A 21,869-nucleotide genomic window follows, 5' to 3' on the forward strand; every position below is an offset into this window, starting at 1 on the left:
AAAATTCTATATCCAGTGAAAATATCCTTCAAAAATTAAGGTAAAATGATGATCTTTTCTAGAAACAGAAAAATGAATTTATTGCCAGTGGGTTTAGTGTAAAGGACATACTATATTTTTCAGAAAATGGTCACAGATGGAAACAGGGATGGAGGAAGGAATGAAGAGCAACAGAAAGGGTAAATATGTAGACAAAATAAGTTAATAATAATAATAGTTATTATTATAACTATTATTATTATTATAACTATTATTACTATTATAACTATTAATATTATAACTATTATTATTAATAATTGTTTGGATTAAAAATCCATAGAGAACTAAAATACATTACAACAGAAGCACAGAATGTGGGAGAAATGTAAAATTCAGACTTAAAGTGTTCAAATGTCTTTGCATTTTCTGGGAAGTTATGGAAGTGCAAATTTACATTAGACTTCAATAAACCAATATTTCAATTTTTTATCATTTCCAGGGCAGAAAGGAATTAATTAAAATATAAATAGCAAGGTAATGGAAGAAGTGAAATGAAAGAAAAATAATACATACTTAATCCAAAAGAAATCAGGAAAGAAGATAAAAACTATACAAGATATGTAGTAAGATGGCTGATTTAAACACAAAGATATCAATAAATGCATTACATGTATAATCTACTTTTTTACTAATATCTCATTAAATATTTCAATTAGTGTAAATGATTCATTTGTATACAGTTCTAAAGCAGGTAAAACTAATAGTGTTAGAATAGAGTTTATACGTGGCAGAAGGGAGCATGAGAATGTGCCTATGTGTAACACTGTTTCCTGAGCTGAGTACTGGTTGGTTATATGATGCATTCATTTTGTAGGAATTCATTGAACAGTACAATTATGATTTAGTTATTTTTGTGTCTATATTAAACTTTATAGAAATTTATATTAAAAACAACAATGTGCAGACTAGATAAAAGCAAAACCTAATATATGTTGCATATAAAAGATGTACATCAAATATAAGTATGAAGAAACGTTGAAAGTAACAGCAATTTTAAAAGACACATCACATAAACATTAACCAAGGAGAGCTGGTGCAGCTATACTATCAATGTAGACTTTAAGTCTAGAATATTTTTAAGATAAAGAAAGACATTTCATGTTGATTTAAAGTTCAATTTACCAGAAAAAATGTAACAATTCTAAATTTTAATGCTCCTAATTATACCTCAAATAACAAACCTCAAAATAAATAGAGCAAAAATTGACAGAATGAAAAGGAAAAATGGGTAAATTCACAACTATAGTAGAGGTTTTGAACATGTCTCACTCTAGAGATCAGACATAGTCATTCATGTATATATGAATTTGTTTTTAGAAAAGCTAGTAAAATGGATGAAACCTTATCAAGGAATAAAGAGAGACAACAAAAATAATCAATAATAAAATAGAAAAGGGGACATCAGCCTAGAACTTGCAGACATTAAAAAGCTAGTAAAATCATGTTATGAAAAATGTTATGCCAATGTATTTAAAAATGTAGATGAAATAGACAAATTTCTGGGCAGAAATTACCAAAGCTTACAAAAAGAAATAGAAAATTGGAATACTTCTGTATCTGTTTTTCAAATAAATCTTTTAAAAACCTTCCTTAATAGAATGCCCCCATATTAGATGCCTCCACTAGCAAACTTTTCATACAATTAAGGAAAAAGGACCACCAATGCTGCACAAATTCTTTCAGAGAAGGTATAAAGACAAATCACTTTTGTAATGAAGTGAGCATAGGCTCAATACTAAAATGTGGCAAGGATATTAAAAGAAAGTCAAACTACAGAACAACCTTTTTCATGAACATAGATGTAAATATTCTAAACAAAATATTCTATAGTATTAGATGGGAGTCTGAAGGTATATATATGTATATATGCATATATGTATGTATGTATATGTGTATATATATTTCTAATTGACCTATCATAATTTTTTGAAAAGATCATGTTTCATTACTGCTCTAAAGCGTTTCCCTTGTCATAAATCAGGTATTGACTATATTTGTGAGTCTGTTTCAAGAATCTCTAAACTGTACCTTTAGTTTATGTGTCTATTCTTGCAAAAATATCATTTTGTGTTAATTTTTGTAGCTTTAAAATAAGTCCTTATGTCTACCTAATGGGGTAAATCTTCCCGTTTTGTTCATCTGACTCAAGATTGCCGTTGCTATTCTTGACTCTTCATTTCCATGTAAAGTTTAGAATCAACCTGCCAATTCACACACACACACACACACACACACACACACACACACACACACACACTTTTGGAATTTTGATTGGAATTACAATTGATATACTTATAGTATTAAGGCTTCCAATTCATAAACTAATATATTCCTCCACTTTTTAATGTCTTTTTACATTTCTCTGAATAATTTTGTATATAAAATTCTTAAGTCATTTTTATTAGATTTATTCATATATCTTTTATGCTTTTATTCTATCCTAAATTGGTTTGGTATTGGTTTTGGTATTGGTTTTTTAATTTTTGTTCCTAGTAAACATAAATACAATAACAATTTTCTTTTTAATTGCTTTCTTTTTTTCTCTTTGCTTTCTGCCATGTCCCCCTTGTGGATAGGGCCTCCAGTACAATATTGAATAGAAGTCATGGCAGGAGGCAACCTTATCTCATTCCTGAACATATTTTACCATCAACTATGCTGTATGCTGTAGGATTTTTTGGTAAATATTTTGTATCAGATTAAGGATGTGATTTACTAGTTACCCAAGTTTATTCTAATAAATTCTAGCTTAGTTTACTAAGAGTTTCTGTTATAAATGTTTTTTTAATTTTATCAAATAGTTTTTAGGTGTCTACAGAGATGATCAAATAATTTTTTACCTTTATCTTGTTGCTGTTGTGAATTATATTGATACATTTTAAAATATTGAAAATATCTTGTATTCCTATAATAAACCCAATTCAGTTTGCATGTATTATTCTATTTATTATTGATTTTGGAAAACTGGACATTCACACAATAGAATTTTTATGACCTAATCTGTACATTAGAAGGAAGTTGGAAGCTACCACTAAACAATATGTTTTTGGTTTCTTCTTTCAAAAACAACAAATATTTATTTTAGTAAAGTTAGTTCAATTGATAAGCAATTATAAGAATATAAAAATCAACCACAATCCCTCTGAATCAGCCAGGAGTTGTCTGCTGCAAGAAATAGAAAATCTTACCTAACATTGAACAGTGATAAACCAGGCAGAGTCTCCAAAGGTCTTATTGCCTCAAAGATGCCTTGCACCCACCTGGTCATTTCACAGGGTGAATAGATACAGTGGGATTGTGTGTCCTGAGTGAATCTCTCCTGCAAGGAATCAGAAAAACGGAGATTACATGTACATCTCTTAAGACATGAAAAGTGGTTAAAAGGTCAAATGATTTACTTGTATTACATAATAAGAAGTACTTTACGTGGTTTACCTGCTTAACAATGTGTAAACAATTCTTTTTTTATTATTTATTTTAAATTTTTTTTTATCTTTGAGGAGGGCACAGCTCACAGTGGCCCATTGAGGATTGAACAGGCAACCATGGTGTTATTAGCACCATGCTCTAACCAACTGAGCTAACCGGCCACCCCCAACAATTCTTAAAACTTAATTTCTTTATATACTTCTACTCTATTTTTGCAAATTAACCTTTTATCTCCATGCTCATTGACTCATGGCTTAAAGATGGCTACTGCAGGTCTAGAGATCATGTCCTCACAACCTGCATTCCAAAGTGGAAAAGAGAGAGGGAGGCAATGCAAGCAATGAAGGCAAAACTTCCCACTCTAAGCACCTTAGCAGATCAAAAGGCCAGTACTGGGTCACGTGACCATTTCTGGCCACAAGGGACCCTGGGGAGGTGAGAAAGCTTTCCTCTTTCTATAGTAAGAGATGGAAAGGAAAAAGGGAGCTTAGAATGATTTTGGTTTAGTCAAAAAATGTCTACCAAGGCATAAGTTTGTTCTCTGTATTTATGAGTCCAAACTGATGGTTGCCACATGGGAGGGAGGTAGGGAGGCAGGGTGGAAAAGGTGAAGGGATTAAGAAGTACAAATTGGTAGTTACAAAATAGTCATGGTATTTCATTATTTGGATATACCATAATTTAACCATACCTCTATTACTAAACATTTAAATTGCTTCTTAATTTAATATTATAAGTATAACATTGTAATGAAGATGCTTGTATTACAGCTTCATTTTCTTAGAATATGCTCCGAGAAGTGATCTGCTTCAAAGCATGCATATGATAAAATTGTATGAATATTGCCTAACAACCTTATTCTCAATGGATGAGAGTGACTTAGGAATTTATACCTAGGTATATACCTTTTATTGTTTTAAAAAAAAAACACAGATGTTGATCCGTAGCAGACAGTGAAATCAATTTATAGGTTGATAATCACTATTTTAAAAAAAATACATAAAACGAATAGAAAAGAACAAGAAAGTATTAGCGTGCATTGCTTATAGTTTGGTGCAACTTTTATTTCCTCTGTGAATGTGTGTCTTCTGTACTTGTCATGAAACAATATGAATATTTTGCCAAGTTTTAAAAACATTCCCATAGAGGAACTCTCATGCATGCCTCTTGATTTCCAGCATTGATTTCTTACTTCTATGTCTTGTTAATTGCCTTGATAAGAAGTTCTATAACAGTAATAAATACAGCAGTGATGGTAACATTGCCAATTTGTCTCTGACCTAACTGAAAATACATCCCAGGAAGTTGTGAAATACAGGATTTTCACTGTTGTTAATAACTAGCCTGCCAGTGAAGTTCTCATTTCCTCTTTACATCAAGTTACATAAAGTTTTTTTTTTTCTTATTTATAAGAAGTTGGATTTATTTTTAGTTAACTGTTATGATCAATTCCTAGTTTTATTACTGTGGTCAGATAATATGCATTGTGGCCTATATAATTTCTGTTTTTTGGAAGTTATTGAGTTTCTTGTGTGTGTGCGAGCCAGAATCTTATCAGTTTTTCCAACTGTTATGTTTGATGATAATGCACACTCTATAATAATAAGATAAAATTTTCAATGTCTATTGAATCCAACTTATTGATATAACATTCAAATCCTCTATATATTTACATAGCTGTATCTTATATATTTTATAGAGATATATCTTATATATATCTGTTATTCTTTATATCTTTCTACTTACATGAAAAAGTTTGCTGTAAGACACTATGCCATGTTACACTGGCAGCAGCCTCATACATCTTGTGATTACTGTGTCTTTGGATTGCACCATTTTCTCTTGTGTTTGATTTAATCTTGTGTTGCTTTGCACATCATGGTCCCTAAGCACACAAAACCTACTGCCACTGTTGCCAATAAGAGGCCACGCTGAGTGACTGACCTGGAAACAAAATTAAGGACACGAAGGTGGAAAATCCATGACAGTTATTGCTCGCCAGTCAGACATGTCCCATTCCACCATAGTTATGATCTTGAAGCACAAGAACAAAGTGACGGAAGCTGTTAAAGGATCTGCTTTATTGAAGTCAACAAGACTACCAAAAATTTGAGAAGACATGGAGAAACGTCTAATGACCGGGATTGAAGACCAGACACAGAAGCGTATCCCTCTCAGCACCATGATGATCATGGCCAAAGCAAAACGTTTGTTTGCAGTGTTGAAAGAAAAGACTGGACCCAACTACAATGTTGAATTTATTGCTAGCTCTGGGTGGTTTAAATGATTCAAGACTCATTATTCATCACATAATGTGAAAGTGAGTGGTAGCCTGCGAGTGCTGATGTGAAGGCAGCTGAAGAATTTTTGGAAACTCTAGATAAGCTTATTGTGGAGGAAAATTACTTGCCAGAGAAAATATTCAGTGTGGGTGAAACCTCCCTATTCTGGAAAAGGATGCCTGAAAAGACTTTAATATCTAAGGATGTCAAGTCAATGGCAGGCTTCAAGGCTTTTAAGGACTGGATAACAGTCTTGCGTGGGTGCAATGTTTCAGGCTACAAACTGAAACCCTTTGTGATCTGGCACAGTGAGAAACCCAGAGCCTTCAAACATGTCAATAAGCACACATTGCAACTATGCTACAGAAGCAATAGGAAGTCTTGGATGACCCAGCTCTGCTTCCAAGATACCCTCCTGAAATCCTATGTCAGTGAAATGGAGTAGTACTGTTTGGAGAAATAGTGCACCTTTCAAGATTTTACTTATTGTTGATAATGCTCCTGGACATCTTCCTTTTATTGGTGCTCGTCATCTCAATATCAAAGTGGATTTTTCTCCCTCTGAACACCAGCTCTTTGATCCAACCAATGGATCAAGGAATTATAGCAGCTTTTAAGGCCTACTACCTGAGAGGGACCTTTGCTCAGGCTACAATGCAACTGAGGGAAACACAGAAGACACTGATGCAATTCTGAAAGGATTACATCTATGACTGCATTAACAACCTTGCTTGGGCTTGGAGTAATGTCACCAAGGAGTGTATAAATGGCATCTGGTAGAAGACAAACTAAAGAGGTTTGTCCATGACTTCAAAGGATTTGCCAAGTATGAGGAGGTTGCAAAAATCAACATGGTTGTGGCTGAGGTGTGGATGAGAATGCCATGGAGGAGCTCCTACAGGTGGTTCCTGAGGAACTGACTAACGAGGAGTTGTTGGAACTGGGACAGGAATGCAGAGCTGAAGAAGAGGCAAGAGAAAAGGAAACTGCAGGAAAAGGAAAAGAACTCCCAAGAGAATTCACAGCAGAAACATTTGCAGACCTCAACAAGCTCCTTAAAAAGTTTGACCAAAAGGTTTTCATTAATAGAAAGGAATGTTCATGGTACATTCTCTACTTGCATGCAAATCTATGACAAAAAGAAAGAAAGAGAGGGAGGGACAGAGGGAGGAAGAAAGGAAGGAAGGAAGGAAGGAGTTAAGCAGACCACCATGGACATATTCCTGAAGAGTAAAACCTCCTTCTCAAGAAGAGCCTCAGGGATGTCCTTCAAGGGCTTTTTCCAGAAAAAGGTATTGATATCATGGAAGATGACAGCTCCATTCATGTTATTGCCCTGAAGACCTTCCAGTGGGACAAGATGTGGAGGTATTGTCATTGATTGTTTTTGTCCATTCCCAGGCTTCATATAAACGGAACCCTACCACATATACTCTTCTGTGTCTGCCTTCTTTTGTTCAATATAATGTTTATGAGATTCACTCCTTGCGTGGCATGTATCAGTTTATTATTTTTCACTGCTGAGTAGTATTTCATAGCATAAATATATCAAAACTTATTTTGCCATTCTTCTATTTAAGGATATTTGGGTTATTTCCAGTTTGAAGCTATTATAACTAAGGCTACTATGAACATTCTTGTACAAGTCTTTTTGTGGACATATGTTTTCACTTCTCTTATGTAAATACCTAGGGGTGAAATTCCTGGTTCGTAGAGTAGATATCTATTTGACTTTGTAAGAAGCTGTTGAACAATTTTACAAAGTGGCCATTATTTTATTGTCCCACCAGAAAACTACAAGGGTTTCAGTTGCTCATGTTCACTTTAATTTGGTATTTTATAAAAATCTACTTTGATAGATAAATATATCAATTTGCTCATACTTATTGTTGTATGGTATAGCTTTTCCTATCCCTTTCTTTCTAACCAGTCAATGTATTCATATTTTTAAATTTTTTCTCTAATTGATAGCCTATATTTGGGTCTTGATTTTTTACCCAGTCTGACCATCTGTCCCTTTAAAATAAATAGTTTCATCCATTTACATTTGATGTAATTATTGCTATGGTTGGATTTAAGCCTACCGTCTTTGTATTATTTTTTATTTGTCTTGTTTTCATTCCTCTGTTGTTCCTTTCCAATATTCCTTTCCATTAATTGAATACTTTTAGAATATTATTATAGCTTCTCTATTGACTTCAGATTTTATTGTTTTTTTTTTCTAATGGCTTACCCTAGACATACCAATATGCATCTTTAACTTATTCATGTTCTACCTTGAAATAATATTTTATTACTTCACAAATGATGTTAAAGTTTTTAAATTTTATAATGCCATTTGTCCACATACTTACTTTTTATATTCTTATTATCATCTATTTTACTTATACATATGTTGTAAACCCTAGCATATATTGTATATATATTGTTTTAATTTTACTTTACATAGTCAATACTATTTGAAAGAAATTTATTTATTTATTTATTTATTTATTTATTTATTTATTCATTTATTTATTTATTTAGCTGAGCCATCCCGCCACCTGTTGGCAGCTCACGGCTGCTCAGCTCAGGCTGGGACTCGAACCGCTGTTGCTCAGACCTCAAACTCTTGAGTGAGCTCTTAACCAAGTGAGCCACTCAGCCAGCCCAAAAGAAACTTATTTTATGTTTACCCTGTCTTGTCAGTATTTGTGTCACCTATGGATCTGGTTCTGTTGACCATTTTTCTCTTAGTTATAGGGCACATTTCACTGCTTCTTAATATATCTAATGATTTTTTTTATATGCTAAACATTGTGGGGAAAATAACAGTAGACAGCATAGCAAATGATACTTTGCTCCAGGAAAGTTCATGCCCCTTCCTAGGTCAGGCCTCTAGGTGGAGGCGAAGTTAATCTAATCTGTAGCTGAGCTGGATTGGGGCTTTTCTGAGGCGTCGGTTAGATTGGTTTTGCCACTGGCTTCACATGTCATGAGGAACAATAATGAACATCCCTTTAGCACAGCGGTTCTCAACCTTCCTAATGCCGCGACCCCTTAATACAGTTCCTCATGCTGTGGTGACCCCCAACCATAAAATTATTTTCGTTGCTGCTCTATAACTGTAATTTTGCTCTGTTATGAATCGTAATGTAAATATCTTTTTGTTTTCCATGGTCTTAGGCGACCCCTGTGAAAGGGTCGTTTGGCCTCCAAAGGGGTTGCGACCCTCAGGTTGAGAACCGCTGCTTAGCAGGGCTTGGAATCTATCCAGTGGATAACTTTTTATTCTTTACATGAAGAATTTATGCTGCCAACCTTTTGGATCACCGAGGAGTTCTTTTTCTCTCCAGCATTGTCACCAACTTTATGCAACTTGGAAGAGCTTTCTCTATCCTGATGTTCTTCTCCAGCCTTTGATGAGCTGTGGCCTTACACTCAGTGAACAGTTTGTGTACTTTGGGGGAATTTCTCTCCATTCTCCTATCCCAGCCTTAGCCTTTGGTAGAATGCTGCCATGGCTCTTGATTAAGTTAAAAATCATTGTAATTTTTTAAAATAAAAAATTCCCTGACAGCGTTACAACAGATCTACTTTCCCACATTTTGTCTTCAACTTTACTATAGAATTCTATACGTAATTAGTCAATAAAAAAATGTTTATACCCGGCTTCAATCTGAGGCAAGTATAAATTTCTCAGGTGAACTACATTCATATGCCAGTGTTAAGTCCAGATTCATTTTAATCCAATTAAACATTAAGAGAATGCATGATTGATAATATGAGCAAACATAATTATTATACAAAACACATATGGTTTGATATTAATGTACAAACACACAAAAAAATGTGCAGTTTCTTTTATCTGCAAAACCATGGTCAAAATTCCATTACTTGCAAACGCACATAACTATGTATCAGATGTGCCAGAAGCAGATAGCTGGCCGCGTTGCCTCAGGCTGTTAATCTTTTGGAGGATAGGTAGTGTCTTATTTGCATTTGGATTGCTGTCACTGAGCACAGAGTGGACACAAAGTATGGCTCTCTTACGTTGCTGAATAAACACCTTTGAGGGACATAATAAACATTCATAAATAACCTTCAACAGATAAAACACAGGCGTCTTAAGTGCTATCACTGATCAAGATTCCACTGGCATTTCTTATGATAATGAACATTTTCCAAGAACCCATGAGCAGGGTTTACTCTTGGGTCATCGAGCCTGTTCTCTCTGTTCAACAAACAAACCTTTGAAAGGGAACTGCTTGCCTTCTATGTCTCTCTTAATTGTCTTCGATAGCCATGCTCTCCCTGAACCCAAGATATCAGGCAGAAAGAGATGGCGTCTCCATGGAGCACTCAGAGCTTGCTATGTGTGGTATGCTGGATTAAGGAATTCTTCTTGGAACCTGCCCCACCTTCTAATAAATCAGCTGTAACCAACTATAGGCCAGATGGTTACCAGCTGTAACCAGATGTACCCAGGAGTGGGGTTAATGTGTTTCTTGACAGAGACACTCCTTTCTCCCCACACTCCCAACTTGTCCCTCTTTTACTCACTTCCACCTTGGAAATCATTTTCTATGCGTTATGAGAAAGCTCACCATCTGGTCTCCTGACACCCCTTGTCTGGAACTTGATTGTGCTGACAGTTCTCCACACACACCTTATTGTTTCTCACTTTGAACTTTCGCTTCTGCTGCTCTCTTTGCGCTCCGCACTCCCCTGACACATTGGCTAGATGCAGTCTGTAAGACTGAGCCCAACATGGGGGTTTGAGGAAGGCTTCCAGGAGGAAATGCCCCTTATCCGAGCCCCTGTACCACACAGTCAGTGTGCACCGCCCTTAGACTTCACATTGTACACTATTTTCCTGCATGTCTCCTTCCCATGGGACTTCTCTCTGGGACGCTCCAGGATGGAGACCCTGGCTGGTAAATGTCTTTTTCCACTATGTCTGGACATAGTAACTGGTTTATAGTAGTTGCTCAATAAATACACCCAACTAAGTGAAACTGAAACTGGCTCATGCCCCTCCTGCCTTCTACTCTGGTAGTAAGGTTGAGTCTCTTCCTCAGGACAACTACTTCTACTTTCCAGGGTCTGGGGCCATAGCAACTCCTAACATCTGAATATCTTTTATTCTTTTACTTCATTTTGGGAGAGCCAAGATCACAGCTCAGAATTCTTGTTTTTACTCAGTGAATTTGTAGGCTTACTAATCTAGTGCCCTACCCTCTAAAACTTAGACTAGTGAAATATTTATTTTATTATTCCTGGACTAATCAGATACTACCTAATACTTGATTCTAGAATAGGAAATGATACAGTAAAAGACTTAGTAGTTATGAAATATCTGTAGAAAAAAAGGTTTTAACTAAGACATTTCTGTGTACTAATTAAAATTCTTTTGTTTCCACTTTGGGAATGTGGGAATTGGGAAAGACAATCATGAACCAATTTTTTGCTTGTTCCTTTCAGAGGACACTGTGTGACATAGGAATGACATTTGAGAACCTCCACTCCAGTTAAACAAAGTTACAGTTAAATATACCACTTATCAGCAATAAGTTCTTTTATTTCATGAAAACGGAGAAAAATTTTATTTTGACTAATGGTGCTTGCTTCCCGGAATAAGCACATAACACTACCTCTATTAGTAACCATTTACCATCTTTTTCCTCCTCAGGCTGTGAGGTTGAGATTCTTGGTGTCAGACCCACTTACTGCCTAGAATATAAAAATGTCCCAACGGATATCAACTTTGCCAATGCCATCAGTGATGCTCTGGACTCCTTCAAGTAAGTGTCCCAGATTCTTAGCCATACCATTGTCTTTCCTTGTCTCCAGGACCAATAATGAATGCTAACGTGAATTAAGAAGGTTTGGTTTAGGTGAGATAATGTCTCAGAGAGGTGGTGAGCCTCTTACAAGGTGATTGTTAACTAGCAGAGGATAATTGTGAGTCATTTCAGTCAGGGCACTCTTTGGAAAGGTTGACTGAAGAGCAAGAAAGTCCCCAGGGGTTTGGGACTTTCACCTTTTGCGTTGACGGATAAGGGAGATGCAATATGAACATGAGCATTCCCTAGTCATAATTTAGTGAATGCATGTATCGCAGAAAATATTAGTAAATATTTGGCAAAATGGGAGCTCTGTGGTGAAATAAGTTTGGAGACTGGCTTATTCTACCCTCTTCTTGGAAATGTACGGAGCACATTAGCATATTAGAACACAGAATTAATTTGTCTCCCACATTCGGAACCATGGCACGCAGTTTGAAACATGCAGAAATTAGTAATGCTGTCCTGAATAGCACGTGAGAGTCTGTCAGGGGAAGTGACCGACAAGACAGGTCAAGATAAAGCCTCAAGTCAGTGTCAGAAATCACGGGAAGAGGGAAGTAAAGATGGGAGACCAGCTGGGGGCCTACATGAGAAATCAGCAACCAAGAGGCTGAGGATGTCGGGGGCTCTCGTGTTTCCAGGGCTGGACGTGGAGCTACGTTGGCTGCTGAATGGGTCTCCTGGGTAGAGTCGAGGCAGAAGACCCATAGTAATCACAGTGTGGAGACCAAGGAAAGACTATCATCCTTCCAAGAGAAAGAGCCTGGCTTCAAGTTGGGCAGACCCTGAGAGCCAGCATACCATAGGCACAGCGTACGGATCGCTAGCACGAGCCACATGAACTGACCCGTAACTATGATTGCTCAGAGACAGCTGACTGATTTTGAATCCCATTCTTGCCACCACTACCCCAGCATCACTCCCACAGAACCGGGAAAGGAGAAAAAGAACATCTTTGCCTTCATTGCTTCTTAGAATGATTCCACTTCCATGAAAACCTACCAAGGGGATCCTTTGGGGTACATGAACCAGGCCCTAATTGACAAGTTGGAGGGAAAATAGGTTTGACATACTTAAAAAACGAGAAGGAACAAATTAAAAGTTTAGGGTATTGGGGGAGGGCAGAGTCTGGAAGAAGTAACCTTTACATAAATATTCTTTACTTATACGGTTTGTAACTCAGTGTGTTATGTGATCCTGCCTCCTGCCTATTCTGCTTTCTTTCTCTTGCCCACAAGTGCTGGAAAACCACACACACGATGAACTGGAATGTTACATTGCAGCCTAGCTTGTGCGAGCAGAGCAGAATGGCACGGCACGCATAGCAGATGAGCAGAACTGGGACTTTGGGATGGCTCTATGTCTACAGAAGGCTGTTTCCAACATATCCAAAATGCTAGCCATCCCTACAGCCTAGTGCCAGGCCAAATATGAAAATTTGGAACATAGTTGTCACACAAACACTTCCAAATAACGCAACACTCGGTTCGGCAGTGTAATCTTTTTCCCACTCATCTTGTCTTGACAGCTGAATGGTCTCCCACTGTATGCCACCCAGTGAGTCACAGGCAGAGAAGCACAGAGCACACAGCCATGAGAATCCCAGGTCAGCACGGGCCTGCGAGCTGGCCAATCCAGCCAGGCTTCCCTGTCTTTGGCCCACCAGAATACCGGGGGAACAAACGCTGGGCTCTGTTTCCTAGACAAGTTTCTGCTTCTGCTTCTCTGTTTCTAAGGAAGTGTTTCTTTGTTCCTTTTCTAGCAACATGGCATTGCTACTGGACACTGGGGAATCACAGCTTTGTCTTGGAGTACAGCATTTAGAAATGGGTTGGATGGTGGTGGTGGTGGTGGTGGTATGTGTGTGTATATGTATGTGTGTATTTAGAAAGGTATTGGGCTCCCTTGGGGAGAAAAGGCTACAATGAACTGGAGGCCCAGGAAAGTGGCCCCAAGCGATGCCTCTTCATGGTGTGTTCTGGCACTACCACATTGCCCAACTCTGTAGCCATCTGTGTAAACAGTCTTGAGCTCCAGGGGATGGCATTCCTATAGTCCACCATATGAATGATGCCCTTGGGCAGGATGGTATCAGGCCAGTGCAATTGTCATGTGGGGTCTTCATCCTGCAAAAGTTAACAGGGCCACCAGAAACAGCTCCTTTGAATAGTGAGTAGAGAGATGGAGACCCACCATCTCTAAAACTAGTTAGGGCTTGAAGTGAGAGAGAAAAAAAAAAGAAAAAGAATTGGCCAGATGCTACTTACTGCCTGATTTAGGCTGTCCCTCAAACAAAAAGGAGGCACCTCCTTCAACCAATCTATGCATTATTAGAACATATCTCATTTCCTTCTTACAAAGGATAGGCAATTAGGAGCCAATGTTTGTCCAGTCTAGAACAGTCTAGAACAATCAAGACCACTTTGCAAGCAAAAGCTCATTCATGCAAGAATGTGACTCAAAAAAAATCATGAATTCTCCTGGTGTATGTATTTAGTCAAAGATGTATAATTATTTATCTTTTCATCAGCCCCAAATGGATGAGCGTATTTAGAACTCCATGCTCACCTCTTGGATTCTTTTCAGCTCTATCTCAAATTCCTAGCTATAATTCGAAGGGCACTTAGAGTTGTCACACACAAGTATGCAAACACACACACACACACACACACACACACACACACACGTGCACACACTTCTCCTGGTCAGTACTGCTTATAGAGTGTCTTTGTCCACTCTGTTATTAGTTTGAGGGGCAGAGGGAATGGACGCAGGATAGACAGACCTTGACAGAAGGCAGGAGAGACAGTTAAGAACTTGAACATGGAGTCCTACCCAGGAACAGCATTTCAGCACAGGGTCCAGGTCAGCCAAGAAGCTGCACGTGTCTGTGTAAGAAGGGCAAATCAGCTTCCACGTTTGTGCGGGCATTGCCTCTGGTGCTCATAAAGCTTTACTGGCCCAAGCAAACCCTTGTCAGACGTTACCTTTGCACTCGAACAACTTCAGCGTAGAGGAAAGGAGAAGGGGAAATGAGTTGATGTTTCTGACACCCATCTTCTAGCACTGTGTCAAAGGCTCTATTGCCCTTGACCCATTTTGCTCTATGTCTGCTGCACTATGTAGGTGTTGTTCTCCCCCGCTTAAAAGAGTCCACTGACTCTGACAGTTAGATGCCTTGCCTCAGGTCTCACACAGCTGGTAGGAGGCCAAGCCAGAGCCCCGTTCTTCCCAGGGAGGCTTAGGACCCAGTCCCCTGGGGCCTCTCCTGAGTGTGAAGTAACTGAAAACTACTTCAGGGTCAGTTCCTCAGTCTTTCCCCGTCTACACCACACCCCCAAGATGCCTTGAGATGGAATTGGGCAGGGAGTGGAGGTGGAGGGTTGCTTCTTCGCGACTCTCTTTGGGGCCGTGCTGGGCCTGGGGTTTGTGCAGGACGGAGGTGGAATAGGCGGCCTCGGGGGTCTGCTCGGTGTTTTCTGCGTTCGGCAGCACACAGCCCCATTCACAGGTGCTTTGTGTGCCTTGCGACCATTCGAGGGGACACCCAGGCAGCACTCCTGCCCACATTGCCACCTTGCCTGTCAAAAAAATAAAGCAGCTTATGAATCGCGTCACTTAATCCATCCTCCTGAAAGTTCTGTTTGCGGATGCTCAAGCTTCAGCAGGCAGAAATACATAGGTGCCCGGGCTGAAGCTGAATAAACCTGAGGAGCTCCTTGGGGGGGGGGGCGCAGGGGCAGGTGCCTGCCTTACTGGGGGGCCCGCTGGGCGCTGCTTCCAGGCTGGCTCAGGCAGACTGGCTGATGCAGCCTCTCAAAATGGTTGGTCAAGCGACAGTGGGGCAGTGGGGGCAGTGGACACAGCAGCTGTACTTTGTCAAGCACTAGGCTAGGTAAACAGCCCCAAAGGAATTCCTCCAGGACCCCAGAACCTCCGTGGCTGCAGGTGCTACAGGAGTGGCTACAGGAGTGGATGGATGATGAGGTAGTTCTTTCACAGGCCACGGGGCAGCCAGCCTCAATGTTCTGGCCTGTTCTCTCCTCCCTGTGGGCTCTGAGGAAGAAGGGATGTGAATACAGGCTCAGCTGTGACTGGCTTCTCCCCTCTGCTTGCCACACTGGGAAAAGCCATCCAGAGCATGTCTGTGTAGAAAAGAGAAACAGGAGGTGCTTCCCTTTGCCTTTCTTTTACTGTGCGTCAAGCACTTTGCAAACACCAGCTCATGTAAAACCCTGTGTAGCCCTTTGAGGAGGTTTTTCAGATGGGAAATGGAGGCTTAGAGATACTTAGAGACCTCCAGGTTGGGAAGAAGAGAAGCCGGAATTTGAACCCAGGTTTGTCTAGTGCCGATGCCCTGTCAAAGCACAATTTTCAAAATTAAAACTTGGTCATGTGCTCACTACATAAGTATATGAGAAAAAGACCAAAGTTCAGCTTAACTTATTACTGAGGGAATTGGGAGATGACAAAGCTGGTGAAAAGGAGAATTTGAAAAACATAAAGAAAAAGAATGATTGAGAATGATGGGATATGATTATTGCTAGATGCAGAAATGCTCAATAGCTTAGATTATAATCAAACCATAATATTTGGAACCGCTATTTCTCTCAGAGAAAAGCAATTTCATCTTGTCGGTTTCCTACAGGTTAACAGCTAAGTTTACAGAGTCTGGGGTTTAATCGGTGGTTATGTCTGATGACCCGTAAGCAAGCTTATTAGACACTGCTCTTACACAACACTGAAAAGACAGGCAAGTTTTTTGGAGGGTCTTATTTCTAAGTTTTGGATCATTTTTCTTAACAGTCAATAACTTGAACCATTCCTTTAAATTGCTTCCATTTTTCTCTCCCTAATTCTCCCTTTCCAACCCACTTCTGTAAGGAAAATGGATATGACATTATGAACTTTTTACATTGAAAGCGGTCTGGACAAAATCCGAAGGTGAGGGGAGACCTGAGTGTCCCTGAAACCCCAGGGCTAGGGGCCCCTTTCGGCTCTCAGGTAACTGGGCTGATGGCCACATGTCCTTCTGGCATGGTTCCTGGACCTTAAAGCTATAAATAGCCAATAGCAGATCTGCAGACATTTCCACCCATCGCTCCTCACCCAACTGCTCCGTTACAAATGAGCTGACCTGTGATGGAGACCAGATCCATGTGGAAAACAGCTGGCGACCAAGAATTTGTCAGCTAAACTCTAAACAGGCAAAAGCGCTCAGCCCCTGAAGACTTAGGTCCCTAATGAATCAGTGAGACTCCAACATTGAAGCCTTTCACAAAAGGCACGTGTATAAATCCTTGATTTGCAAGCATCCCAAATCCATTGTTACTGGCATCTGGAGTTGACAGCTTCCTGACACAAAGCCATCAGATACATCTGTGAGAATTTCTGGCTTTCTGATCACATAGGGGTTTGTGAGTATGGCAAATAGCCTAAAAGAAACCAGCCCAGTGGCTGCTGTAGTCAAGCGAGGTGTCCAAGATGAAGTGACCTAAAAGCATTTCACTGAATTTTACTGCAACAGTACCTTGTTTGTGAAATGTTCCCCACACACAAGCCCCACCTTGGAAGTGTGCATACCTAAACATAGGTTATACCGTGTGAATCCCATATCTGAGATGCTACAGATGCAAGTACATAAAGTGGCTGCATGCTGAGGCTTATCTGAGGGAATGATTTCTGGAAGGTTCCATCATGATCGAACATAGTGGTAGAGGAAGTGCCATCAGTGTTATGACCTTGGGCCTCAAAAAAGCTTTGGGCAATTACAGACAGGATGAAAAATCATAACTCAGAAATGAACCGGGCCAGCCGAGTGGCGCGATGGTTAAGAACTCGCTTGGATGCCAGAGGGCCCCGGTTCAGATCCCACATATGAGGGCCAGTGACACTGCCCTCCACAGCTAAGATGCTGAACAACAGCTCAACCTAGAGCTGGGCTGCCGTGAGTCGCCGGCGACGGCTTAGGCTGCAGTCCCCTGCTGCAGTGGGTTGCCATGGGCTACCGTGTGTAGCCAGCAGCCAGCGTGAGCGGCCAGCAGCCGCAGTGAGCGGCCGTCCAGAAGCCGGCGACTGATCTGCCTCGCCCGGGAAGAGCGCAATGATGGTGCCAACTTGGGCCAGTGAAGCAACGTCCTCCACAACTAGACTGAAGAACAAAAAAAAAAAACGACAGCAACTTGTCTGTTCCCCTTCCCCCAATTCCCCAGCACTGTTCCCATCCCCCCAATTCCCCAATTTAAAAAAAAAAACTTTAATAAAAAAAAAAAAGAAATGAACCTAGAGTGCTATGGGAGCACCTGGAAGGGCAACCTACCTGCACCTGGGCAGCAGGGCCAGCTTCCTGGAAGAGGCAACATCTCCCCTGAGACCTGGAGGATGGGCAGGGGCTGTTTAACTCTGTTCATGTAAACCACACTGTCTGAACCACTGTGAGGCTGTTTTGCCTCCCTGTGGATTGCTAGACGCAAGGCACACACTCTTTCATTCCTCACGTTCCAAGTGTGGGGAGGTCACAGCAGGAAAACATCGTTTTACAGGGTGTGTGTGTGTGTGTGTGTGTGTGTGTGTGTGTGTGTGCACCTTTAAAATATAGATTTTCAAGAGAAATTAGGCAATCTGCTCCCAGTATTCATTATTAACTCGTGTCAAGTCTAAGCAAAGGAATTAGCTTTAATTTCTTCTCCACTGCTTCTATTTTATCAGTTATTATTACTAGTACCATAGAGACCATCGACATCACGATCGTAGTTCTGTTCAGGGGCTTTGGCGGGAGTTTGTGGGCAAATCCAGTTCTGGGGAGGAGAGTCATGGAGGAAAGCACTGTGTGAAGGAGGAGGGGCATATTGCAGGGCATTTCCCCACCTTCTTGACTCCATAAGCCTCCTACTCCAATTTATACCACCAGTTCCTGGTTATTCTTATCCCAGCATCAAGGGTTAAATAGCTTGGATTTTTACCTTTGTGCTATAGGCAAGAGGGGGTGTTTTTCCAGAACCTGGATCTTCCTGGGACCCTTAGATGTGTGATCACTGCTAGAATTCACTCTATATCCACATTGGCGCTGACCCTTCATGTGTCCCCATAGAACAAGTGTCCTGGGTGTACCTGCTGATGTCAGGCCCTGAATACTAACCTGTTTGCCTCCCACAAGGTTGCCGTGAAAAAGTTTGTTCTTATTATTGCCTGTCAGTGAAAACCATAGTCTAATGTTTTATTTAGAGCCTTCCTTAAAGTCCAGCAATAACAGTCGTTATTTAAATGATTGCTTCTAGTTTTTCTGATCTTCCGATGACAGGAAGTAGTGAGAGTGAAGCTATCAGAACATCCCTTGCCCGTCACCACATCTTCCAACTCTTGGGACATCATGAGCAATGCCACATGAGCCAAGAGAGAAGGCGACTTAAAAACATGCTTTCTGAGTTTTGTCACCAAGGTGCTCAGGACAGGCACATCTTGGTGCAGTATTCCTGTTTCTCCCTTATAGACCCTGCCTTGTTCATTTTAAGGCATCAGCTTTGTCTGGCCAACAGGACAGGGTTTGGGGATGCCAATGCCTTCACCAAGGAATGCTGGGTAAAAGGGAGAAAGCTGGTGGGGGTCTCTCTCAACTGTGCCTCTCTTACCCTGCACCCTCCAGGAGTGGCCGGGCCGACCTGGCAGCCATCTACCATGAGCGCATTGATGTAGAAGGTCACCACTATGGCCCCTCGTCACCTCAGAGGAAAGACGCCCTGAAGGCTGTGGACACTGTTCTGAAGTACATGACCAAGTGGATCCAGGTGATCAAAAACAAGGATCATTGAGCTAACCTTTCGTCTTGTCACTGTCTTTCTGTCTTCTGGACTGTTGCTTCCCTCAACATCTTCCTTCTAGCTCATGATAGCCAACCAGGCCACCACAAGGTTGAGATGGGTCTCTTTTCTTCACACATGCCTCTTCAGGCACTGAGAGACCCCTTGTTTTACAGCCAGGTCAGCAGGAATGAAGCGACTCAGATCTCTGTTATTAGCTGGCTTAGCTGACGCGATGGCCCAGTTCTTTACCAAACCTAATAAGCCTGGTAACCAGCTTGGCATGGGCATGGGAGCCAGACCTGGGTTCTGTCCCTGATTCTGCCATATCTTGGCTGAATGACTTTCAGCAAAATTTTATTTTTTAAAAAACTTTTCTGGGCTTTATTTTCCACATCTGTGAAATGGGCAAATGGCAATCCTTACATTATCACATAAGTTTGTTGAAAGAGCCAAAGATGAGAACAGAAAGGACACCTTGCAAGGCTAAAGACCCGTATGTATTATCGTGAGCACTACTGGAATGGAGACTGGGCTGTCCCAGTCCCCAAAGTGCTTCTGCTGCCATTTTGAACTGTGTCATCAGGGCAGAAGAATAGATGATTACGTTCAGAATTGGTTAAGTATCCTTTCTCCTATCACATGTAGTTTCAAACACTTCTTTACAAGACTTCTTGATAGCAGCACCTCTCTCTTGGCACAGTGGTGACTACCTTTGTCCATCCACAGGAGCGGGGCCTGCAGGACGACCTCAATGTCATCATCTTCTCAGATCATGGGATGACTGACATTTTCTGGATGGACAAAGTGATCGAGCTGAATAAGTACATCAGCCTGAATGACCTGCAGCAAGTGAAGGACCGAGGGCCTGTTGTGAGCCTCTGGCCAGCCCCTGGGAAACACTCTGAGGCAAGATCACTAAGAAACGGGGAGGAAGGTAGACGGATGGGTGAGGGGAAGGGAGCAGAACACGTCTTCATTCGCCACCCCTTTGTGCTTGGTCTTTGTCCTGTAGCTTTAATGCGGAAACACAGAGCAGCGTCAGGAGCTGGGACTCTGGAGGCACGTGACCTGCTTTGCCACGCTCTCACTGTGTGATCTTCGTCAAGTTGTGCATCCTTCTATGTCTCTGTTTTCTCTTCTCTAAAACGGGCATGCTGGTATCCACCGCATTGGATTTTAGCGGAAACTAAATGAGATAAAAGATGTGCAGTGCTTAGCATGTTAAGTGCTTAGCTCTTATAGGGTTATTTTATAATTGGCTGAAATGCAGCACTTCTCAGGCAAATCTGGGGAATATCAGATGCATACACAGAATGTTCTTTCTCTGGAAGAAAGCCACCAGTCTGATCTGTTTTCATCAGCGAACCCGAGATAAGAAGGTGATGAATGAACGGGGGCTGAGGCCATGTGTGCCGTGGGTCAGCTCCTTATCTCAGGAGCCACACTGCTTGGGTTCAGATCCCAGCTCTGTCATCAACTGGCAACCCGGCAGTTCTCTAACCAGGTCCCTCTGCTTCTCCTCTGTCCATTCGCTTGGCGATGTCACAGTAGCTTCCCTCCTAGGCTGCTATAAAGCACATAGAAGCATGCCAGGCCCACCGCAAGGATGATGTATGTGTCACTTATTATGATTATCACTATTGAAGGGGAACATTCCCAAGAGGGTGTGGTTGAGTTCCCACAATGTACAGATGGAGGACAAAGTCTGCTCCCCCAAAGTCACTGCCCTCTAGGAGCTCAGCACCCTGAGATCACCAGGCCTCTACTTATTCTTCTCTCCAAACAATAATTATACCTGGCATAACTTGGTGAATCACTTGGGAAAATGAGAAGGAACAAGTGGCAAGTTTGGTTGACTGCTTTGTCCCATGTCGCCTAATCATCTCCCAGAGCAGGCTCTGGGCTTCAGCTGACTCCCAGAGAAAGCTGCTCTGGACGAGGAATTGAGTCCCTCCCTCAGGGGAGGCCCAGACTGCAGGTGCCAGGAGTTGGCCTTGGGTGGGCCTGGTGCATTCACCCATCCTCACAGCTGTGATCCCAGTTGGTGATGGAAGGTTGCTGGTATTGATGGAGCACTGGGATGGGCTAGGGTCTCTTCTCTTTGGCCCGAAGAGAAAAACTCTCCTCTCAACCCTGCCCACTCCTGTATAAGAGTCTAAGATCTGTCTGTTTTAGGGTTGAGGAACACAATTGACAACAATGGCACTCCTTTCTAGCCTTGTCCCATTCCCCAGATAGATACTTCTTTTATCTCCATGGTCAGGAGGTGGAGGTACTCAGTGTGTTATACCATGTCTCCTATGAACTCCCTAAATATGAAATTGGGAAGAGTATTTTACACATTGGCAGGTGCCATAGTAAATGGCTTCTTGCAAAGAAGTTCTGTTTTCCTGGCAAGGAAGACCATCAGTATCTCCAGTTTGGCACTTAGGAGTGTGCCGACTCCAGAGTGCTTAAGCAGCAACAGTTTATGAGCTAGAAAGCGCTTCTTC

The 21,869-nt window shown here is 41.1% G+C and overlaps 1 protein-coding gene across 1 annotated transcript in view; it reads left to right on the forward strand.

The window, feature by feature from the left end:
- Nucleotides 1-21,869, forward strand: part of ENPP6 (ectonucleotide pyrophosphatase/phosphodiesterase 6) — a 77,363-nt gene that overhangs the window by 30,658 nt on the left and 24,836 nt on the right. The window contains exons 3-5 of the mRNA XM_019666938.1: nt 11,422-11,533; nt 19,221-19,362; nt 20,104-20,283. Coding sequence (XP_019522483.1) covers nt 11,422-11,533; nt 19,221-19,362; nt 20,104-20,283 — 434 coding nt within the window. The remainder of the gene's footprint in view (nt 1-11,421; nt 11,534-19,220; nt 19,363-20,103; nt 20,284-21,869) is intronic.

This window comes from Hipposideros armiger, unplaced genomic scaffold (assembly GCF_001890085.2).
Source record: "Hipposideros armiger isolate ML-2016 unplaced genomic scaffold, ASM189008v1 scaffold_481, whole genome shotgun sequence".
NCBI lineage: Eukaryota > Metazoa > Chordata > Mammalia > Chiroptera > Hipposideridae > Hipposideros > Hipposideros armiger.